Raw genomic sequence first — 24418 nt, 5'->3', positions numbered from 1 at the left:
TGAAAGACATATTTCTAATGAATTGGAGACCCTGCATAAGTCGAGATTACATACAAATTGACCATATGTGGATGAATCATAGACAGTTATGACGCACTCTTCATATGAATAAAGTAAACTTACAATACATGTATTTGTCTCAAAATCCATTGTAGTTCATATAAAATGCTGCTTAGACTTCACTGGCTTTCTGAAGTTTCTGTAGTTTTGCGTGAAAGAAGGATAATTAGAAATAAAATTATGGATGTTATCCTAAAGCCCAAGAATTAGGTTTGTCTTTTGTGTTGTGAAGAATCCTCCCTAAAAAGGCATAGTAATAGTGAGAGAACATTGAATTACAGAAAGATGTTAAATTCTGAAGTGGAAGGAGTCAATTAAATGACTTAAGCTAAATAACCTACTAAACCTATCATGTAATGGCAAGAGGTAACTTATACATTATACTTTCATTTGTTTTGATTTTTGTTCAATTTCTGCAAATATACACGGAACGATGTTTAGGATTCAAGCAGGACTTAAATTCTAGACGACTGGAATAGAATCTTAAACATGATGAGTTGATAGAGTCAACACTGTCTACAAAATGCAGAGGTAAGAGAGATCTTGGATATTTAACAAAGCTGAAGGGCTAAATAAGTTGAAATGAAATAAATCTTTGTTTTTTAGGGTTCCTTCTATATTCTGTAATAATCTAATGATGTTTCTAATTTTTTAAGAGTTAATTTTAACTCTGTAGCTGTTGCTGAGAAAAAGGAAATAGTGGCAAAATTTGCTATTTTTAAAAGAAAATGGTGGTAAAACTTGCTGTTTTTAAAGAGACATACTTTTTATCAAAACCAAAATTATGTACTTTCTTCACTTCCAGATGAGTCATTAGACTCCTCGTCTGAGCTTTCACTTTCATCACTGTCTTCATTACTGCTTTCCTTATCTTCATCACTACTGTCACTCTCAGTGTCATCTTCTTCATTTTGATGAATTGATGCAGCTTCATCTAAAAGTAAGGTGTGAATTCAGTTACTATTAGCCAAATGTATACTTACTGCAAATATACTTTTTTGGATGCATTGGCAAAGCAGGGAAAAAGTGTAAAATAGATAGCAAAACTACAACACACCCAGAAGGAAACCTGCATTTTATATTGTAATTATTTGTACAATTAAATATTCATTACTCTGCAATCATTTTATCTTACACTTTATTAATAATGATTGTCTATAACTGTTATGAATAATGATTACATATTTCATTTCTATCACTATTACAATTTGGCCCCTTCTGTCATGTTGATTTTTCAATAAACTAATTATCTATGTGAGGTAGAACAGACAAAATAGGCCAGTCAGAAATATGGGAGCAATCTTTGGTGAATATTATACACACTAAAGATGGCCATGATGGAATCTTAAGCTGAAATACTGGTTTAGCTTAAGATGTCCCCTTGATAAGAAATTGAAACCAATGTGGAGAACAACTACTTGTAAACAGCTGATTGTCACTTAAAATATTACTAAGTGCTTAGTAAAGAGGCTGTACATCATTCTGCTAGTTAGTACTTCAACGAACATCCACTCCTAACAGTAAATGGAAAAATTTAGGTCAACTCTGCAGAAACCAAAATCAAGAAAACCAGATACCAGCAATGAGTATTGGGGGCAGGCAGATAAAACATGCCTGAAGTTCCTGAACTCAATACTGATTCCAGAAGGCTGGAAGGTGTTGATAGTCCAGCTTGCTTTGGGCTTTATTGTAAAACCTGCAGCAGACGAGGACACAAATATAAGAATGAGAGCGAGATAGTATACACTAAAGTGACAAATGACCAGAAGATCGGAGTTATGTTCAGTGACTTGTGCAGTGTTCCGCAAAGCGGTCACCCAGTATGTGTTTGGTCTCCCTAATTTAGAGGAGATCACACTGTGAGCAGCAAATACTGCATTCAGTAGACTAGATTGAAAGAACTACCAGTAAATCACTGCTTCTTCTTGAAGGAGTGGTTGGGGCATTACACAATGAGGTGATAAAAGAGCTAGTGTTATAGTTCAATATACCATGGTAAGGGCATGAGGTGTTGTAGGTGAAAGAGAGGAATCAGGGTGTAATTTAGGGAATGGTCCCTTCTGAATGCTGACAGGGAAGGGAGGGAAAGGTGTCTTTGTGATGGTATCATGCTGGAATGGAAGAAATAGTGGAAGATGATCCTTTGAATAGGGAAGCTGGTAGGGTGGAAAGTGAGAGCAAGTGGGAAACAGCGTGTTTCTGGGAGAAAGGAGAAACAGGTCTTAGCAACAGTATAAAAATGAGCTTGGAAGTTCAGGATCAAATATGGCACCACAACTGCCAACAACCTGACCTAACCTGACCAGTGAGATGGATGGAATCCGTAGCAAGAGAACAGTTGGAGCTAGGATCCAAAAGAATGGTTTCAGTCTTCCCACTCTTTATTTGGAGGAAGTTTCTGCCTCACCAGTACTGGATGTCAGATAAGAAGTCTGATAATTTAACAAGAGCAAAAGTGTCCAGAGAACTGGTGGTGTAGAGCTGAGTGTTGTCGACATGCATGTGAAAACTGAAACTGTGCCAAAAGGAGCTGGTGGCTGAGGAGGATCCTTGCCTTCCAGATGGCAGATGCCAGGGCAGGTCCTCTCTAGATAATGCAATTGGTTTTCTTTCCCTTCTTGAATACACAAACAACCACAGTGTCCCCAAGCTACCCAAAATGTGCATATCTTCCCAAGTAAAGAATATGATAACGTGTAACTGTGCCAGGAGGTTATCTCTGACTTGTTTCAGAATTTCAGCAGGGATTCCCATCAGTTCCAAACGCTATGTTATTTTTCAACTGTCAAATTATTTTTAATATTCATTGTTATAGGATGTAGGCATCACTAGTGAGGCAAGCATTTATTGCCCTTCCTAATTAGCCAGACAGCAGTTAAGAGTCAAACACATTACTGTAGGTCTGGAATCACATGTAGGCTGACCCAGGGAAGGTGGCAGATTTCCCTCCCTAAAACGCATTAGAGAAAAAGATAGGTTATTTTTCCTACAATAATTGATAGTGGTTACCCCTTTAGGTTAGTTTTTCATTCAAGAATGTTATTGAATTCAAATTTACCAACTGCAATTTTGAGATTTGAACATGTTAGCAAAACATTAGCCTAAGGCTGTGAATTACTTGCCCAGTGACATTACCATGACACCAATGCCTACCTTCTGCAGCCTTGTTCTAGACTGAGAATATTGCTGAGACTAAGCAATATGGGGTGCTGAGGAATGAAGTTTCCTTTGCCTGAGACTTGCCTTAAACAGAGAGACTAACTTGTATCTCAACTAAGGCAACTTCACTAAGTGAGCGGGAAACTCATTCTCCAAGCCTATATTCATCTTTATTCATATTTAAGGCTGAAAATGTAATATTATACATTGCATTCATCATCCTAAAACACATCAAGTCACTGACTCTGTTTTCGCAGTGCAGCCAGGTATGGGGCTGCTGAGCTCCTCATGCTCTCACTGCCTGGACAACTTTCAGGGAAGAATATCTGAACCTTGGAGTGATGTTGGATCTCCTTCAGGCATGTCCATAACTGATGTATTCACCAATTCTCTCACATGTAGTGTCCAGGGACATGGTGGATAAGCCATGGCAAATGTGAGGTTACAGGAATGGGGTGGTGTGGATAGGATGCTCTTTGGAGGGTGGGTGGAGACTCAATGAGCCAAATAGCCTCTATGTGCACTGCAGGGATTCTACAGGCTAGGTAGATGGAAATGGTAGACAAGTAACAGATCAAATTGAATGGAGAGAAATGTGAACTAAAACTTTTCAGTGAGACAGATTCACCTCAAAGTATATGATAGAAACATACAAATCAGTTATTGCTGAAGAAAAATATATTTTGCTGAAGCTTTACATCTTGCAACCATGAGGACAAATCGGAAGAATTCAACCTGATAAGGGCAAGTTGAAAAGCTTTGATAGTGTGTCCCTTTTTTCAAAAATATTCAGGTTTTGTACTAACAAGTGACTACAAATAGATAGATAACTGATTTTCCATTGTGTTGTAAATGCAGAATTAGAAGATATATTGTTTGATTAGTGCAGGAGAGCTAGATGTCACAATGGAGCTTTGTCATTATAGATCAACATGCAAATTATAAAAAGAATAAATTTCTTACAATTCATTTACTTGAATGTTCACAGCATCTTTGCCTTCCTTTGAATCTTAAGGCAGACAGAAAGCCGGACAGGTTGTCATGGCTGCCATCACTGAAAAGTCAAAGGGGCGGACATGTTGCCCCTCTGCTATGCCAATGTCATAGCTACAGCATGTGCCAACAATTTACATGGCAAACATACTGCAAGTGTTTCAACCAAATTTGTATGTCTGAAAACATAAGTCCTTCATTGAGTCAGGGGGGACTACAATGAGTCAGGCTCTGCATTCAGTCAAGGGCATTAGCTCAAAGAACAAAGAACAGCATAGCACAGGAACAGGTGCTTTGGCTCATTAAGACTCACCAACACGTGATGCCTTTCTAAACTAAAAGCCTTTTGCCTGCCCACAGTCTGTATCACTCTATTCCCTGTCCGTTCATTTTTCTGTCAAAATGCCTCTTAAAAGTTGCTATTGTATCCACCTGCACCACCACCTCTGGCAGCCCGTTCCAGGCATTTGCAAACCTCTGCGTCAAAAAATATGGCTTCTTACATCTTCTTTAAATTTTTCTCCTTTTACCTTAAACCTCTGTCCCCTTGTAATTGACATTTCCACTCTGGGAAAAAGACTCTGAATATCCATTTTGTTCATGCCTCTCATAATTTTGTAAACATCTATCAGGTTGTCTCTCGTCCTTTGATGTTCAATTGAAAACAAAACAAGGTTGTCCAATCTCTCCTCATAGCTAATACTCTCCAAACCAGGCAACATCCTGGTAAACTGTTTCTGTACCTTTTCCAAAGCTTACACATCGTTCTGGTAATGAGGCAACCAAAACTGTATGCAACATTCCAAATTAGGCCTAACTAAAGTTCTATACAGCCGCAACATAACTTGCAATTTTTATACTTTATGTCCTGACCGATGAAGGCAAGCATGCCATATGCCTTCTTGACCACTTTTTCCACTTGTGTTGTTACTTTCAGGGAACTGTGGTTCTGTACGCCTAGATCCCTCTGTATGTTGATGTTACTAAGGAGTCTGCCGTTTACTGTATACTTACTTCCTGCAATTGTTCTTCGAAAATGCATCACCTCACATTTGTCCGGATTAAACACCATCTGCTATTTTTCTGCCCAAGACTCCAGCCTGTCTATATTCTCTATATCCCTGCTGTTTCCTCTGGCAATCCTCCTCCTCACTATCTGTAGCTTTCCCCAATCTTTGTGTCGTTCGCAAACATTTTGATCAGGCTATAATCATTCTCTTCCAAATCATTTATATATATTATAAACAACAGGGGTCCCAGCACTGATCCTAGCAAAACCCTATTTGTTACTGATCTCCAGTCAGAAAAACATCTTTCCACCGTTAGTGTGTATTTTATGACTAAGCCAGTTCTGTATCTAGCTTACTAGCTCACCATGGATTCCATGTGACTTCATCTTTTGTATCAGCCTGCCAGAGGGACCTTGCTAAAGTCTATATAGACAACATCTACCATCCTGCCTTCATCAATTAGCTTTCACACTTCCTCAAAAAACTCAGTTGAGTTTGTGAGACCTGACTTTCTCCACACAAAGCATGCTGTCCATTGCTAATAAGTTTGTATGTTTCCAAATGTGAGTAAATTCTATCCCTCACAATCTTCTCCAATAATTTCCCTACCACTGATGTAAGGCTCACCAGCTTGTAATTTCCCAGATGATCCCTGTTGCCCTTCTTAAACAAAGGATCAACGTTGACAATTCTCCATCCTCTGGGAACTCTCCTGCAACTAAAGAGGCTACAAAGATTTTGGAAAAGGCTCCAGCAATTTCCTCACCTGCTTCCCTCAGCACTATGAGATAGATTCCATCAGGTCATGGGGACTGGTCTATCTTAATGCTTTTCAAAATGTCCAATACCTCATTTTTTATATTGACATGCCCTAGAATAGTAAACATACCCCTCCTGAGACTTACCACCCATCATGTCCTTCTCCTTTGTGACCAATGCAAAACATTTGTTTAGAACCTCACCCACCTCAGACTCCATGCATTAATTCCTTCCTTTGTCCTTGAGAGGACCTACCCTTTCTCTAGTTACCCACTTGTTCTTTATATGTACAAAACACCTTGGGATTTTCCTTAATCCCCATGGCCTCTTTAATCATGGCTTCTTTAAGCCCTCCTAATACCTTATTTAAGTTCTGTCCTTCTATCTTTGTATTTTTTGTGGGCACTCTCTATCTTCAGTTTCCTAAATCTTACATATACCTCCTGTTACTTTTTGACTTTTCCCTTTTTCTTTCCTCATCTGAATCCAGGAGGTTGACCTTGGTAAGTCCGGCGGAACGTGGGAAACTCAAGTGTGAGGATTGGAACCACTGCATTGGGTTGCAGAGGGGATAATGAGTGTGAAGTGGGGGGCATCTCCTAATCTAAGCGTGGGATCTGATATAGCATGGGAGAGCACAGGGTACTACATTATGGGTGATGGATGGGCTTCGCAAATCACTATGACCCTGGCATAAAGAGGAATTTTCTGAGATGAAAGTGGCTGTAAGAATTGCTAAGAATGCAGGAACAGAAAAGGTGTTGAGGTGTCCTGGTGAGTGAGTAGGAAATAAGACGGCAGGAAGGATCAGTGGCTCAAGGATAAAGGAGGGGTGAGGACATGAACTGGAGATGCTGCATGCAACTGTGACAGCAGTTGCCTTGGACATGTGTGCAATGGCAGAGTTACAGTGAGTGAGAGGTTGTGGGAAGAAGGTGGTGGCACTTAAACTTGCACAGTGTAGAAGGATGAATATTCTCCACTACTGGGTGTCTCTTATCAGGAATACTGCACTGATCTGGGTAGCCATCTCTATCCAGACCGGCAGCACCTGGAGCTGTAGCCTCCTTTGGCAGTGTGGAGAATAAGGATCACTATCCTGTTCACCAGGACCTCCAGGATCTTGGCTACGAACTGCAGTGCCAACCTCCCTTTCTCAGCCATCTCCTCTGCAATAACTGTTAAGCAGAATATTCTGAATGGTAGTTCCTACCTTGCAATGCAGTTGAAGGCCAAGGTGGGTCGAGCATTTCTGCCTGTGTGACCATTTGATTTGTGCAGGGTGCAGTGGAGCCTGGATGCATAAATAATGAGGTGAGCAGTGGAAGCTTGCAGGAAAGAAAATCATTATGGCCCATGAAGGGAATCCCTCCATGAAACATCATGAAAATGACACTTAACCAAAACTTGGCAAAATTCAGTTCTGTGCTTTTCATGCAAGTGTAAAAATTAGACATGTGACTGATGCAGGATTAAGTTAGGAATGAACAGTGATTGAAAAATAAGGTGCAGTACGGAGGTAAAGGAAGGAAATAGTTGGGCTCTGCAGAAATTAATTGTGGCATTTATAAATAAAATTGTTGCTGGTAAGTCAGTGGAAAAACATTGAGTGATAGATTAAATATTGAAAATTTCCCAAAAGAAATGGGAATTTTGAAAATGTGCTGCAGATGAGTGCAAACCACACACTGGTTCTGAGCAGGAGTTTGGGTTATTATGAAGAAGACAATGAGCGGGGAGGGGGAAGAAAAAGAAAAATCAAGGAAGCAACATTTGTAGGAATATTACATTTAGTTCCAGGGCACACCAGTCTGGGACGCCTGGGTACTGAGTGTCTCTACCACTGGGTATGCTAAACTACTCCTAAAGGCTGCAAATTGTGCGGCAGCCTTCGCAAAACTGTCAATAAGAATCAAGGGGAAGACTGTCTGTTGGTTAGAGTCATAATTGATGGTAGTTGTGGTTGTTGGAGGTTGATCATCTCAACTCCTGGACATTTCTGCAGGAGTTTTTCAGGGTGGTGCTCAAGACCCAATCCCTTCAGCTGCTTCATCAATGATCTTCACTTTGTCATCGGGTCAGAAGTGGGGACGCTTGCTGCTAACTGCACAATGTTCAGCACCATTTGTGACTCCTCACATACTGTAATAGTCTATGTCTAAATAGAGCCAGACCTGAACAATATCCAAGCTTGGGCTGACAATTGGCAAGTAACATTTGTGCCACAAAAGTGTCAAGCATTGACCATTTCCAAAAAACTAGAATCTGGCTATCGTCCTTGATGTTCAACGGATAACGAGCACTGAAACCCCAATTTTCAATATCCTGAAGAATACGGTTGACCAAAATTTGGATTGGACTAGCCACATAAATACTGTGGCTAAAAGAGCAAGTCAGGGACTAGGAATCCTGCAGCAAGTAACTCACCTCTTGATACCCCAAAGCCTGTCTACCATTTACAAAGCACAAGTGACACTGCCGGATTACCCCACTTTCCTGGATCAGTACAGATCCAACAGCAGTCAAGAAATTTGTCACCATCCAGGACAAAACAGTGTGCCCGAAAGTCGATTCGCCTGCTCCACAGATGCTGCCTGACTGCTGTGCTTTTACAGCACCACACTCTCAACTCTAATCTCTAGCATGTGCAGTTCTCACTTTCTCCTAGTTTGCTTGATTGGCACCACATCCACAAAAATCCATTCTTTCCACTAGCAGCACCAGCATTTACCATTTATAAGACATACTGAAGATAATCATTAAGGCTCCTTCGACAACACCCCAAATCCACCTAGAAGGACAAGGGCACCAGATATAAGGGAACACCACCACCAGTAAATTTGTCTTCAAGCCGCTTTTGATCTTAATTTGGAAACATATTGCTGTTTCTTCAGTGTCACTGCTTCAAAATCCTGAAACTTCCTCCATGATGACATTTTGGGTGTACCCACACCAAAAGGACTGTAACTGTTTAAGAAGGCAGCTTGCCACGATCTTATCAAGGGCAATTAGGGTTGGGCAAAAAATGTTGGCCTGGCTAGCATCATCCACATCCATATCCCATGAATGAGTTTTTTTTTTAAAAAAGTTGTGCTTAGTATCCTGAGGAAGAATTCTGAAGTGTCTCCAGGAGCTATAAGTAATTTTTTTAAAATTCCATTTTTTGTCACTCTTTGGCATCCTAGTACAGAGGAAACTTAATTATCTGGCATTCGATTATCCGAATATCAGATTATCTGGCAAGATTGCAAGGCCCCAATGCTTGGCTAAACTATGTTGTCTGGCACTTGAATACCTGGAATTTGATTACCGAACAAAATATTGCCTGCCCCTGTCCTTCGGGATAAATGAGGTTCCTCTGTATTCCTGGTTTCAACAACAATAATAATGCACTGCATCCTTGTGAGGGGAGAGAACTTTGCTGAATTTTGCAAAGGATAGTTCCACTGCTGAGCCCAAGAGAAGGTGTTGGTTTTGCATTGGTAGGCAAAGAGACTCCAGGGCAGCATTTTAGTGGTGGTGCAAATTAAGAGGCCGCTTCCAGGGCCATCATCCAATTGAGGATTCTAGCCCAATCAGAAGGCCCACAACTCAGACCTGTTGACAAAGCTATGGCTAGAGGCGGCCATTTATTCAGGCTACAGAATGAAATAGAAGAAGTCTCAATGCTGAGATGCCCTTGAGCACACAAGTGGTTGGCAGGTTATTCCAACACTGGTGACTTACATACAGAGTCGCTCATTAACCAGTACCTCTTTACTGTGAACTCACTTAATGACCACCAGGATTTATTTGACGGTCTCCTGATGAGGTGGCAGGTCCAGTTGATGTGGGAGAAATGTTATTGGACTACAGGAAATATTTTTAATTGCTCCCTTAAATGGTTCAATTGGCCACACAGTAGATAGCCATAGTGTTGAAGCTCCTGCGGCTCTCGTTTGGATGCTTTCCCCATCATATTACCAGTTCACTGGGAAAATTCAGCTCATGGCAAAATCTGACTTTATACGAAGCAGGTGAAAACTCTGGCCTTGGCTCCTGTTCCATCCCATATATGATTGTAAAAACTGGGGATCCACATTTTGGGAACTTCAAGTATTTATGAAAATCTATTAAAAATAACTAGGAGTGAAGCCAAAAATAAAAGAACAAAGAGAATAGGAGAACAATTAATAAAGCATGGCAGTTGGATGATTAAAGATAGAAATATGGGAGTACATAATATCAAATGTGGAGTGCAATATCGTGTATTAAAAATACTATCATAGAAGCAAATTAATATTAGTATTTATAAGAAAACAGAAATACTTGTAATATGTTTTAATCCAAAACAGAAGACATCTTAATGTCACTGAAAGCAAAAGTTAAAAAGGTGGTTGAGATTTGCAGTTAAAAAACACGAAAACAAAAACTGGGGCTAAAAACAAATAGGAAATCCAGTTTAAATCAACAGAAAGCAAGAGTTAATATGATCAGCTAACCTGTACTTGAAAACAGCAGCACAAAATATAAATATTGGGACAAGGACTACACAAAACACTGTGGCACCTAGGAGTAGAACTTATAAAAAGTAGAACGTGTTGTGTGCTGTGTTAAAGGTAGATTTCCATCAATTTGACAAACTGAAGGTCACAGCTGGATTACTGAAGCTACATATTAAAATCAAATTGAAGAACACATATAGCTAAAGCATTACACTTAACAGCGGACATATGCTTTAGCCTCCACCTTAGGTGAAGGTTAAGAGTTGACCCAGCTTTACCTAATTATATAGCTTGCAGTGTATAATATTAACTGCCCAATAACACTAATGTGAATGAAAAACATGTTTCAGATTCATAATATGCATCTTATTAGAGTATGGCCAAAAAGAATGCTCTGTTAACACAATTAAGATTTCAACAAAAAAACCTTTAGTAATAAAAACAGAAATTGCTGAAAAAGCTCAGCAAGTCTGGCAGCATCTGTGCAGAGAAATCAAGTGAACACGGAGGGTTCTGAGAAAGGGTCATTTGATCTGAAATGTTAACTCTGATTTCTCTCCACAGATGTTGCCAAACCGGCTGAGCTTTTCCAACAATTTCTGTTTTTGTTTCTCATTTACAGAATCCTTAGTTTTTTTTGGTTTTTATGAACTATTAGTAATAGTCGAACAAATCACTTGATAAAAATGAAAGTGTCATTTGACTGGTGTTTTGCTCAGTGCTTTGTCTTGTCCCAGGTCCTAACCTTGGTTCTTTGGGGCAGAATTATCCCTTCTCTGGAGGTGGCAAGAGGAGTGGCAAAAAGGGGAAGTTATTGGGTGAGTTCACCCTGGAGAGATACTTAACCTTCTCACTACCCCACCAATTAAGAGCTGTGTGAGGTGGGTTCATTGGCACTTTCTCAATGCACCATTATTTAAGGCTCTTAAATGGTAAATTAACAGTCACTTAAGCACTTCAACTCACTACCTCCTGATAACATGTCTTCTCAACATGCGAGAAAAGTAGCTGATTTCCTAAGTGGAACCCGATCCCAGCATCAGGGATATCGCGTATCGGGTCTACAGGATTCTGAAGAGGGAGCGTGAGCAGCCAGAAGTCATGGTATGCATTGATACCAATAACACAGCTAGGAAAAGGATTGAGGACCTGAAAAGTATATATAGGGAGTTAGGTTGAAAACTGAAAGGCAGGACGAGCAGAGTAGTAATCACAGGATTGCTACTGGTGCCATAGGCTAGTGAGGCTATGAACAGAGAGCGGGTGCAGCTGAACATGTGTTTGCAGAGCTGGTGTAGGAGGGAGGGCCTCAGATTTGTGGATCATTGGAATATCTTCTGGGGAAGGTGGGATCTGTACAAGAAGGACGGGTTGCACCTGAACTGGAAGGGTACCAATATACTAGGCAGAAGGTTTGCTAGAACTGTTTGGGAGGGTTTAAACTAATTTGGCAGGGGGATGGGAATGGGAGCTACGAATTAGAGGAGAGGGTAGCTGGTGAACAGGCAGATACAGCATGCAGAGAGTCTGTGAGGAAGGAGAGACAGTTGATAGGGCAAAGTTGCAATCAGAGTGATGGGCTGATGTGTGTCTATTTTAACACAAGAAGTGTCAGGAACAAGGGTGATGAACTTAGAGCATAGATCAGTATAGATATGATGTTATGGCCATTACGTAGATTTGGATATTACAGGAGCAGGAATAGTTGTTGGATGTTCCGGTGTTTAGATGTTTCAAAAGGGAATATGAAGGGAGGTAAAAGAGGTGGGGAAGTGGCATTGCTATAATATCACAGCTGCAGAAAGGGAGGTTGTCAAGGAGGGTTTGTCTCTTGAGTCAGTATGGATATAAGTCAGAAACAGGAAAGAAGCAGTCACTTTATTGGGAGTTTTCTATAGACCCCCCAATAGTAACAGACACACAGAGGAGCAGATTGGGAGGCAGGTTTTGGAAAAGCGCTGAAGTAACAGAGTTGTTGTCATGGGTGACTTCAAATTCCCTAATATTGATTGGAACCTCCTTAGTACAAACAGTTTGGATGGAGTAGATTTTGTCAGGTGCCCAGGAAGGATTCCTGACTCAACATAAAGATGCACCGACTAGAGGGGAGGCCATATGGGATTTGGTGCTTGGCAACACATCAGGTCAGGTGTCAGATCTCTCGGTGGGAGAGCATTTCAGTGATAGCGATCACCATCCTCTGACCTTTACTACAATCATAGAGAGGTATAGGAGCAGATAGTATGGGAAAGTATTTAATTCCAGGAAGGGGAATTACAGTGCTATTAAGCAGGAACTGTGGAGCATAAATTGAGAACAGATATTTTCAGGGAATGCACAACAGAAATGTGGAGGTTGCTTAGGGAGCACTTGCTGCAAGTGCTGGATACGTTTGTCCCATTGAGGCAAGGAAAGGATGGTAGGGTGAAGAAACCTTGGATGACAAGAGATACAGAACATCTAGTGAAAAGGAAGAAGGAAGCTTACTTAAGGTTGAGGTAGCAAGGATCACAGCAATTCAGGCAGCATCCGAGGACATGAATTGCTGTGCTCTTCCAGCACCACTGATCCAGAATCTGGTTTCCAGCATCTGCAGTCATTGTTTTTACCGTAGCAAGGATCAGACAGGGCTCGAGATGTTTTTAAGTAGACAGGAAAAAACTGAATATGGACTTAGGAGAGCTAGAAGGAGGCATGAAAAAGCATTGGTGGCTGGGATTAAAGAAAACCCCAAGGCGTTCTGTACTTATGTGAGGAACAAGAGGATGGCCAGAGTGAGGGTAGGGCTGATCAGGGATAGTGGAGGGAACTTGTGCTTGGAGTTGGAGGAGGTGGGGAGGTCCAGAATTAACACTTTGCTTCAGTATTCATTAGTGAGAGGGACCTTGTTGTTTGTAAGGACAGCGTGAAACAGGCTATTTCAAACAGATTGATGTTAAGAAGGGGGATATGCTGAAAATTTTGAAAAACAAGAGGATAAGTCACCTGGGCCAGACGGGGTATACCCTAGGTTACTACGGGAAGCAAGGGAAGAGATTGTTGCACCTTAGGCAATGGTATTTGCGTCCTCACTGTCCACTGGAGTAGTACCAGATGATTGGAGGGTGGTAAATGTTATTCTCTTGTTCAAGAAAGGGATAGGGATAAGCCTGGGAATTACAGATCAGTCAGTCTTACATCAGTGGTAGGCAAATTATTGGAGAGGATTCTGGGAGACAGGATTTATCACTATTTGGAAGAACATAGTTTGATTAAAGATAGCCAGCTTGGCTTTGAGAGGGGCAGGTCATGCCTCACAAGCCTAATTGAATCCTTTGAGGATATGACAAAACAAATTGATGGAGGTAGAGCAATGGATGTGGTGTATATGGATTTTAGCAAGGTGTTTGATAAGGTTCCCAATTGTAGGCTCATTCAAAAAGCAAGGGGGAATACAGGGAAATGTGTCTGTCTGGATACAGAATTAGCTGGTCCATTGAAGATAGAGGGTGGTAATTGATGGAAAGTATCCAGCCTGGAGCATGGTGACCAGTGGTGTTCCACAAGGATCGGTTCTGGGACTTCTGCTCTTTGTGATTTTTATGAATGATTTGGATGAGGAAATGGAAGGCTGGGTTAGCAGGTTTGCAGATGGCACAAAGATCGGTGGAGTTGTGGATAATATGGAGGGCTGTTGTAGGTTGCAACGGCACACTGACAGGATGCAGAACTGGGCTGAGAAATGGCAGATGGAGCTCAACCTGGAAAATTGTGAAGTGATTCATTTTGGATGGTCGAATTTGAATGCAGATTACAGGGCTAAAGGCAGGATTCTCGGCAGTGTGGAGGAACACAGGGATCTTGAGGTCCACATTCATAGATCCCTCAAAGTTGCCATCCAAGTTGATAGGCTTGTTAAGGAGGCATATGGTGTGCTGACTTTCATTAGCAGGAGGATTGAGTTTAAGAGCCACGATGTTATACTGCAGCTCTATAAAGCCCTGGTTAGACCACACTTGGAATATTGTGTTCAGTTCTGGTCGCCTCATTATCAGAAGGATGTGGAAGCTTTAGAGGGCGTGCAGAGGAGATTTACCAGAATGCTGCCTGGTCATGTCTTATGAAGAAAGGTTGAGGAAGCTAGGGCTTTTCTCATTGGAGTGAAGAAGGATGAGATGTGACTTGATAGAGGTGTACAAAATGATGAGAGGCATAGATAGGGTGTATAGCCAGAGACATTTTCCCAGGATGGAAATGGCTATCATGAAGGTGCATAATTTTAAAGTGACTGGAGGAATGATTAGAGATAGGTTCTTTACACAGAGAGTGATGGGTGCATGAAAAGCACTGCCAGCAGTGGTAGTAGAGTCAGATACATTAGGGACTTTTAAGCAACTCTTGGATAGGCACATGGAAGTTAGTAAAATGAGGAGTATGTAGGTTAATTTGATCTTAGAGTAGGATAAAAGGCCAGCACAACATTGAGGCCGAAGGGCCTGTACTGTTCTTTGTTCAATGTTCTATGTTCAAGGTGACTTCCCGACTGGGTTGAGGGAGGACAATTTGCCCCAGTTTGGAACAATTGAAGCCATGATTGTGAGGCAAAAGATGACTTCCCCATGCCTTTGTTTCTAAACCTATTGACCACCCTCTCCTGTGCCTCCGTCTTGTGAAAAGCAAACTAAAATAACTTACATTTTTGCCATTGGATCCTGAAGACTACATCTTGACTGACAGTATTTATTATTCAAAAGAAGCAACCCTCTAATTGACTAGGCAAGGCAGGACTCCATTGTTAATGTCTGTGATAGAATAAGAAGCTTGCCAGTCAGAACTAACCCAGCTCAATGGACCATGATTCAGTGAGCTTTCTTGGGCATGGTAGTTGGGGTGGAAAGTACATCACTGCTAAAGTCACCTGCCCCCACATTTTGGCTGTTGGTCAGAAAATCATGACTGAGGTCTTAGAATCACAAAGCGGGTGAGGGGGACCTGCAAGGGAACATATTCAGGGCTGTGAATAAAATCAGGTTAAGATGTTTCACTTAATTTGCAGAGTGAGAAGTGTTGGAGCTGCATGGGAGCATGCTCTGGGGTTGTGAATAAAGACAGGCCAAGGCCCGGGACCTTTCACCTACTTTCCATTGTGAGTAGAATCAGACCTGTGTGACCTTAACCGTACAAGAAACTCAAATATTATTCCTTCTTGGCTTAAATTTTGTTTAAGAGAAAATTAACTGAAGGTATGATAGGGATGCTTAGTCATATGTGTTGTACAACCTGCAGTATGTGGGAAGTCTTTGAAGTGCCATTAGTTTGACCAGCTTGAATGCCAAGTTTCAGACCTCAAGCCTCAGCTGGAGGCACTGCAATGCATGAGCGAGATGGCAGTGGTTACATCAACAGCACATTTTATATATGGTCACCCCACAGTCTGAGGAAGTGCAGCCAGGGAAGGAATGGGTAAGTACTAGTCAAGAAGGGAGGCAGAGGTCGGGAAAGCCCCAGCGTGCATCCCAATCAATATTTTCTGTGTTGGAAAATGATGAGAGTGATGGTTTGGGAGTCCAGCACAGCTACACAAGGGGACCAGAGAAAAAGAAGAAGAACAATAGTGGCAGGAGATTCTCTGTCGAGAGGTAAACACAGGTGTTTTCTATGGCTGCAGACTCCAGTGTGGTGTGTTGTCTTCCTGGATATTCAAGAATGCCACTGAATAGCTGAAGGACATTCTGAATGGGGAGGGCGAACAGTCAGAGGTCATGGTTCACATTGGTATCAATGACATTGGAAGAAAAAGAACGGGGAGATCCTGCAACAAGAATTTAGGAGCTAGATAATGGATTGAAAAGCAAGATCCTCAAAGTTTATAATTTCTGGATTGCTTTTGTTGCCATGTATTGATGAGTATAGGGATAAACGGATACAGCAGATGAGCATGTGGCTCAGGAGGGACGGCTTTGGATTCCCAGATTATTTGATTCGTTTCTCAGGAAGGTGAGACTTGGACAAATATGATGGATTCCTGACGCTTCACTAATGCTCTTGCAGGATTGAGTTTGGGGAGTTGCTAGTACTGTTGGTGGAAGCTTAAACTAACTTGGCACAGAGTTGGGATATGGAGTGGAGGTACAATAATGGATGATGCGCAGACAAATGGTGAAGGAAAACCAACTCAGTCTAGAAACAGAGCATATATAATCAAGTTAGGGCACACGGGAGAACCACACAGTCTGATTAGATACATTTTAATGGCAGGGGTCTTGTGAGTAGGGCAGATAGAGTCACATACAGCACAGATACAGATTCTTCGATCCAACTTGTCATGCCGACCAGACATCCCAATTGCACCTAGTCCCATTTGTCAGCATTTGGCCCATATCCCTCTAAACCCTTTCTAATCATAAACTCATCCAGATACCTTTTAAATGTTATATTCCTCCGGCAGCTCATTACATATGTGCATCACCCTCCATGTGGAAAAGCTACTCCTCGGGTCTTTTTTAAATCTTTTCCCTCTCACCTTAAACCTGTGCCCTTCAGTTTTGGATTCCCCCACATTAGGAGAAAGACCTTGGTTATTCACCCTATCCATGTCTCTCATGATTTTAAAAGCTTCTATAAGGTAACTTCTCAGCATCCAATGCTCCAGGGTAAAAAGCTCCAGGCTATTCAGCCTCTTCCTATAACTCAAACCCACCAGTCCCTGCAATATCTTTGTAAATCTTTTCTGCATCATCTCAGTTTAACAACATCCTTCCTATAAAAGGATGACCAAAATTGTATGAAGTATCTAAATGTGGACTCTCCAATTTCCTGTACAGCTGCAACATGATGCACCAACTCCTATACTCAGCGTTCTGAATAATGAAGACCCAAGGGTGCAAGACGCCTTTACCACCCTGTCTACCTGCAACTCCACTTTTAAGGATCTGTGCACCTGCACCCCTAGGTCTCTTTGTTTGGCAACAGTCCCCCGGGGCTTACCATTAAATAAAGGGCTCCTGATGAAGCGCTCCTGCTTGAAACATTGATTTTCCTGCTCCTTGATTGCTGCCTGACCTGCTGTGATTTTCCAGCACCACTCTAACCTTACTACTAAATGTATAAGCCCTGCCCTAGTTTGCCTTACCAAAACGCAATATATAAGCCCTGCCTTAGTTTGTCTTACCAAAACGCAATACCTCACATTTACCTAAATTAAACGGCATCTTCCACTCCTCTGCCCATCGGCCCATCTGATCATGGTCCCGTTGTACTCTGAGATTCCATTACACCACCTATTTTGTTGTCATCTGCAAACTTACTAAGCATGCCTCCTATATTCACATCCAAATCATTTATATAAATGACAAAGAACAGGGGGCCAGCACCGATCCCTGTGGCACACTGCTGGTCACAGACTTCCAGTCCAAAAAGCAAACCTCTAGCATCACCCTCTGTCTCCTTCCTTCAAGCCAATTTTATATCCAAATGGCTAGTTCCCCCAGATCCCATGTGATATAACCTTACTAACTAGTCTACCATGTGGAATCTTGTTGAACACTTTCCTGAAGTCCACATAGAGAACCTCTACCACTCTGCCTTCATCAATCTTCTTCATCACTTCTTCAAGAAAGTCAATCAAGTTAGTGAAACATGATTTCCCATGCACAAAGCCCTGTTAATTATCCCTAATCAGTCCTCGCCTTTCCAAAGGTATGTAAATCCTGTCCTTCAAAATCACATCTAACAACTTACCCACCAGTAAGGATCACAAGTTTATAGCTCCCTGGCTTTTCCTTACAGCCTTTCTTAAATAATGGCACTACATTAGCTAACCTCCAGTCTGTCGTCACCTCACCCCTGGCTGTCGGTGAAACAACTATCTCAGCAAGGGGCTCAACAATCGCTTCCCTAACTTCCCATACAATTCTGGGAAACATCCAAACGGGTCATGGGGATTTATCTATCTTTTTTGTTTTTTAAGACCTGCAGCACACCCTTTTCTGTAATACAAACTCCTTTCAAGGCATCACCAAACATTTCCCCAAGTTCCCCGGCTTCCATGTCCTTCTCTACAGTATTTCTGACATGAAATGTTCATTTATTATCTCATCCATCTCCTGTGGTTCTACACATAGATGGCTACATTGATCTTTCAGGAACCCTATTCTCTCCCTCGTTACACTTTTGCACTTAATGTACTTATAGAATCTCTTTGGATTCTCCTTAACCCTGTTTGCCGAAGCAACCTCATTTCCCGTTTTTCTCCCTCCTGATCTCTCTCTTAAGTATATTCCTACTACCCTTAGACTGCTCTGGGGATTCACTTGTTCTCAGCTGTCTACGCCTGACATATGCTGAGGGTACTGATTAACACACAGCTATTACGGGATATATATGAGTGAGAGGTAGTACTGGCAGCTCAATGTTCCAGGGTTAAGGATCTTCAAACAAGATATGGAGGAGGTAAAAGAAGAGGTGGTGTTGCAATATTGATTGAAGTGTCAATTACTGCAATAAGAGGAATTCTTTCTTACCAGGTACCTCAATTGAGGCCATATGGATAGAATCTAAAACTAAAAAGGGAGGCAATCACATTATGGAATGTACTATAAGCCCCAAATGATCAGGGACAGATAGAAGGACAGATATGTGAGCATATTTCAAACAAGTGTAAAAAATAATAGGCGAATAATAATAACAGTGGATTTAAACCTCCTCGATATTAACGGGAATTGGCCAAGTGTGAAAGGCTTACAGAAGGCAGAATTCTTAAAACATATGCAGAAGAGCTTTTTAAACCAGCATGTCCTACACGATGGGGAGCTGCTGAATCCAATTTTAGGGAATGAAGCCAGGCATATGTTCAAAATGCAGTGGGGGAGTGTTTTGGTGACAATGACCATAATTCAGCAAGACATTGTAGTCTTGGAAAATTAAAATGGTGGATCAGAAATTAAGGTTTTGATTTGAGGAAAAGTATGTTTTAATATTATTAGGAGAAAGTGAGGACTGCAGATGCTAGAGATTAGAGCTGAAAATGTGTTGCTGGAAAAGCGCAGCAGGTCAGGCAGCATCCAAGGAGCAGGAGAATCGACATTTCGGGCATGAGCCCTTCTTCAGGAAAGGCCCTCCTGAAGAAGGGCTCATGCCCGAAACGTCGATTCTCCTGCTCCTCACTCATCAGGGATAGACAGAAAAAATTCTGAGGAACAGAATAAAATACCACATGGAGTGGAAAGGATTAATCAAGGATAGTCAGTATGGCTTTGTCAGGAGAGGATTATGTCTGACAGGTTTGATTGAGTTTTTTGTGAAGATAACATGTAAATGAGGATACTGTAGTCGATGTCGTCAAATGGGCCTTAGTAAGGCTTTTGACAAGGTCACACATGGGCAACTGGTCAAGACAGCAAGAACAGTTTGGCAAATTGAATCCATAATTGCTTTAGTGGCTAGTGGCAGAGGCGATGGTCTAAGGTTATTTTGATGACTGGAAGCTTGTGTCTGCAGGATTTGGTGCAGGGGCCATTGCTGTTTGTACTGTACATTAATGATCCAGACACAAAGATAGGAACTTTGATCAACAAGTTCACAGGTTATTGAAAAATTGGCAGTGTGGTAAGTAGTGAGGAGGAAAGTCTTAAACACAGAAAGATGGTCCAATAGGCAGAACAGCTTCATAAGGAATTTAATTTGAAAATTGTGAGGTGGTGCATTTGGGGGGACTAATGAGGCAAAGGAACACACAATACATGATAGATTCCTATCAAGTACACAGGACCAGAGGGACCTTGGTGTGCATGTCCTCAGATCTTTGAAGGTAACAGGACAGATGGATAGTTGTTTAAGAAGGCATATGGAATACTTGCCTCTATTAGTTGAATATAAAAACAGGGAGGTTACAATGGAGCTGTATAAGACACTGATTAGGCCATAACTGTAGTAGTTGTGTGTAGTTCTGGTCACTGCATTGTAGGAAGAATGTGACTGCACGAAAGAGGATGCAGCTTGGATTTCCATTGGAAATAATAATATTGAGGTCAGTTTTATAGGCAATTGTAAACATAATTAACTCAGTAATGAAACAATGATATCAGGATGAGTGAGTGATGCATTGTCTATGGAAATCTGGCAGATTCATTTTCTGGAAGTTGCAAACCCACCCATTTTATAGTAGTGGAAGTTATTATAGGCATTATTCACCAGGATGTTGCCTGGGCTGGAGTGTATCAGCTATGCAGAGAAATTAGATAGGTTGGGGTTGTCTTCCTCAGAATAGAGAAGGCTGAGTGCTGACCAGATTGAGGTGAAGATGGGAAAACCTTTTCCCCTGAGTAGAGGAGTTAATAACCAGTCTGCATAGATTTAAAATATGGAGCAGGAAGTTTATAGGGGATTTAAGGAATTTTTTTTTACCCAAAAGGTAACGAGTGTCTGGAACTCATTACCTGAAAGAGTGGCAGAGGTGAGAGCCACCACATGTTTAAGAAATGATTAGATGAACAGTTGAAACTCCCTATATACAAAGGTATGAGTTAAGTGCTGGAAATGGGACTAGAGTCGATAGGTGCTCGATCACTAGGGCAGACACAATGGGCTAAAGTGCCTCTGTCTGTGCTGCAGAACTCTCTCTATGAAACCAAAATTATTTTCTCTAAATCCATACCTGGATCAACCTTCCTTATGGTCAGCTACTAATGAAAAATACACACTTTCAGAATTTCTGTTGCCATTATTGAGCACCCCCTGGCCACTGCACAAATATAGATATTTGTGGTTTGTCCAGGTAACATGTATCATGCCTTCTTTCCTGAAGAAGGGCTTATGATCGAAACATCAATTCTCCTGCTCCTTGGATGCTGCCTGACCTGCTGCGCTTTTCCAGCAACACATTTTTCAGTTCTGATTTCCAGCATCTGCAGTCCTCACTTTCTCCCAGGTAACATGTATCCTTCTACATTCAGAGAAGCAGTGTACGGTACTTGTTTCATCAGAAGTAAAAACAGTGGGTGACATGTCAACACTTCCATGCTGTAATTAGCTTTCACAGAATGTCAGAGACAATAACTTATGTCTACCTTAAGATATGGATGCCATCAGTAAACCCATTAGTGGATAATGCCTATAATAACTTCCACTGTTACAAAATGGGTGGGTTGGCAACTTCCAGAAAATGAATCTGCTAGATTTCCATAGACAATGCATCACTCACTCATCCTGATATCATTGTTTCATTACTGAGTCAATTATGTTTACAATTGCCTATAAAGCTGACCTTAATATTATTTTTTCCAACTGATATTCAAGCTGATTGTTACTATACAACTCCTAAATGTCAGCTAAATATTAATATGGCCAAGTATATGAAGCCTCAGAATTGTGTATGGAGCAAATTTTTTGGTCTTCTGCATCGATAGCTTAGATACTTGGAATGGGTGCAAGGTAACCCAAAGTATTTTTTTAAAAATCAGCTTTAAAAAGTTTTACTGTGTAAATGTGCTCTTTTAAAAGTTTTAATAGGCTGTCATTGCTTTACGGACTCTCACTCCTCGAGTTTCCTTCGCTCAGTGGGATCCATAGTGTAGTGACTGTAACAAGGTCAGCCAGGTGAATCTTATAGAATGAGTTCCCAGATTGGGGCTGTTAATCTGATCCAGTCAAGGAGCCCTGGCTGACAGACAAAAAAAACAGGTCTATCAGACTTCCCATCACTCTGAGCTAGATGACCGGTTATCAGCATCTATTGAGGTATTTCACATGGGTGGAATGTTTTTGAAACATGCTTACAAACAGGATAGGAAGCTTATTGGAAGGGTTAGAAGTTGATGGGTTGGCAAATTCCTGACTGTTTAATTCAGCAAAAACATTACCATCCCATTTCCAGGTTTCTGAACAGAGTGTGAGCATGAACAAGACTTTATTTTTAAGGGACGCCAGAAGGAGCCAGAATGGCTGGAGCAAACCTTTAGTGAACATGCAAGTGAAGAAATGGAAGGAAGATCAAGATGTCAGCCCTGGGAAGATGCAAGACGTTATTCCATGGAGGTCATGCTGGAGACAATGAGAGTCCACAGGGATGTGCAGTTTTTTTCCCCCTCAGAATGGGAGGAATATGCCAGTTACATTGACAAAGTGTAGCCGGAAGTAGTTATGGCTGTCAGTAGCAGGGATTATGTGCCAAGGACATTAATACAGTGTAGTAAAAAGGTCTAAAGACATTATTAGGTTATGAAAGGTGACTGGCATACTAATTCTAGGTATCAGCCACCATTCTCTGACTTGCCCAACATTCCCATGCACATTACTTCACTGACTAATACATCTTACAGCTTCAGATATTCTTTTCTTTCTGGATACTGCTGCAAATCTCCATTCCAACTGCCAACCAACACTTACAGCTGCTATCATGCTTATGCCATTTTGTGTACATCCCTCACAAACACTTTCTATTGATGTAATTATTCTTCCTCTCTAAACACTACACCTCTGAACTCTCTGCTTTTTCTCATTGCAAGAAGAGAGTACATAAATCCAGGAATAGAGAAGTAGGAATGGATCAGTAGCTATATCAAACCTGATTACAATTGAAGAGCACATTTGGAGATTGATAGGGCAGCAGAGACACTAGACATTAGCGACACAGAGATCTCAGCTGTCTAATGACCCAGTAGAATTAGAAAAGGCAACTTGGCAGTCACTCATGCCAAACTGATGTCACCAAGAACTTAAATTTTATGACATGCACTTTCTAGACTTTAAACCCTTTCCCCATTGCAGGACCAAATCTTGTCCTTTATCTCTCAAAGGTCCATCATTGGTGACAATGAAGTTGTAATGGATAGGATGCTGAGGGGTCCTCAGAAAAAGGTAAACGTGCTCTGGGTACACATCGCATACCTCACGTATAATCTTAATCAGTGCAGATACACATACTTTGGTGAGTACAGGGACAGCTGTGTTGTTACATGGTGAGATTACATCAGGTGTGAACAGGAACAGTCACTGGTGGAAGGGATAGCAATGTAGAATACTGTCATAAAGTGCAGAGTATTCCAAACAATGCTCAGCTGGATGTGGATACTGAGCCTCGGGGGTCCATCACAAAAGGTAAATTGTGGACCAGTACTGTGAAACATGGGTGATATTGGAACCATGATTAAATTTGTAGATGGGGACATCAGGTTTTCCAGAGGCAGGTGAACAATGACAGCAGCTACCTACCTGGCAGTGTTAGACAGCTGCTAATTATCAATCATGGGCTAAATGAGGTGGGTGAAGAGGGAAATTTCTGCTGAAGGATTGTACCGACACCGTCAGCTGAGCATGCCAGCTCCGTGGAAGTAGTCTTCAGGCAGGATGCTTTAACCCCACTCACACCAGAGTTGCAGATGCCAGAGGGCAACAGTTGCAATGGTACACCACCATATAGAGGGTCTCTCCCTTCACACTGATGGAAAAGCAACTGTGATGAAACATTATATTTTAAAATACTACTATTCTTTACAGGGTATCATCATGGCATCCTGCCTGAGAGAGCAGCTACTAGCTGTCCTGAAGAGGTTGTCAGTAGTAAATCTTTGCAGCCTCCTGCAAGGTTGAATCACAGTATGCAGATAAATTCTGTGTAACCCTACAATAATCTCTCCTCCTGAAAATATTCAACTAATACAAGATTCAGTCTGTGTCAGCATTTCCAGAGTAGAAGGCATTGGAGAAGTTTTCTAGCACAAGTGTCATGTAGCTAAAGTCCTAATATCCACCTCACGAGAAAAGTTCAACCACCTGCATTGAGGCTCTGTCATAGGCCAAAGAGTGCTGCTGGGCCTCAGATATGGCCTGCTCACTCGATCTGTCTGTTTACAAAGGACTGAGGGAAGGTTCACCTTGGTGGCTCAGCGTCTCATTGAAATATGGCAAAGTGCACTCCAGCACTCTGCAAGTTGGTATGACCAAGTGTGCCAGAAGAAACCTGGAAGTGTGGATTTT

General features: G+C 41.5%; 1 protein-coding gene across 4 annotated transcripts in view; it reads right to left on the bottom strand.

The window, feature by feature from the left end:
* Positions 1 to 582: 582 nt before the first annotated feature.
* The window catches only part of erich2 (glutamate-rich 2), a 251326-nt gene continuing 227490 nt past the window's right edge, over positions 583 to 24418 (bottom strand). For 3 of the 4 annotated variants that reach the window (XM_043693703.1, XM_043693704.1, XM_043693705.1), the window contains one exon: positions 583 to 994. In XM_043693703.1, the coding sequence (XP_043549638.1) occupies positions 843 to 994 (152 nt within the window). In that variant the 3' untranslated portion in view covers positions 583 to 842. The remainder of the gene's footprint in view (positions 995 to 24418) is intronic. The other variant, XM_043693706.1, reaches the window with a different exon arrangement.

The sequence above is a fragment of the Chiloscyllium plagiosum genome, chromosome 7 (genome assembly GCF_004010195.1).
Source record: "Chiloscyllium plagiosum isolate BGI_BamShark_2017 chromosome 7, ASM401019v2, whole genome shotgun sequence".
Classification (NCBI taxonomy): domain Eukaryota; kingdom Metazoa; phylum Chordata; class Chondrichthyes; order Orectolobiformes; family Hemiscylliidae; genus Chiloscyllium; species Chiloscyllium plagiosum.
This window is presented reverse-complemented; position numbering and strand designations above follow the sequence as displayed.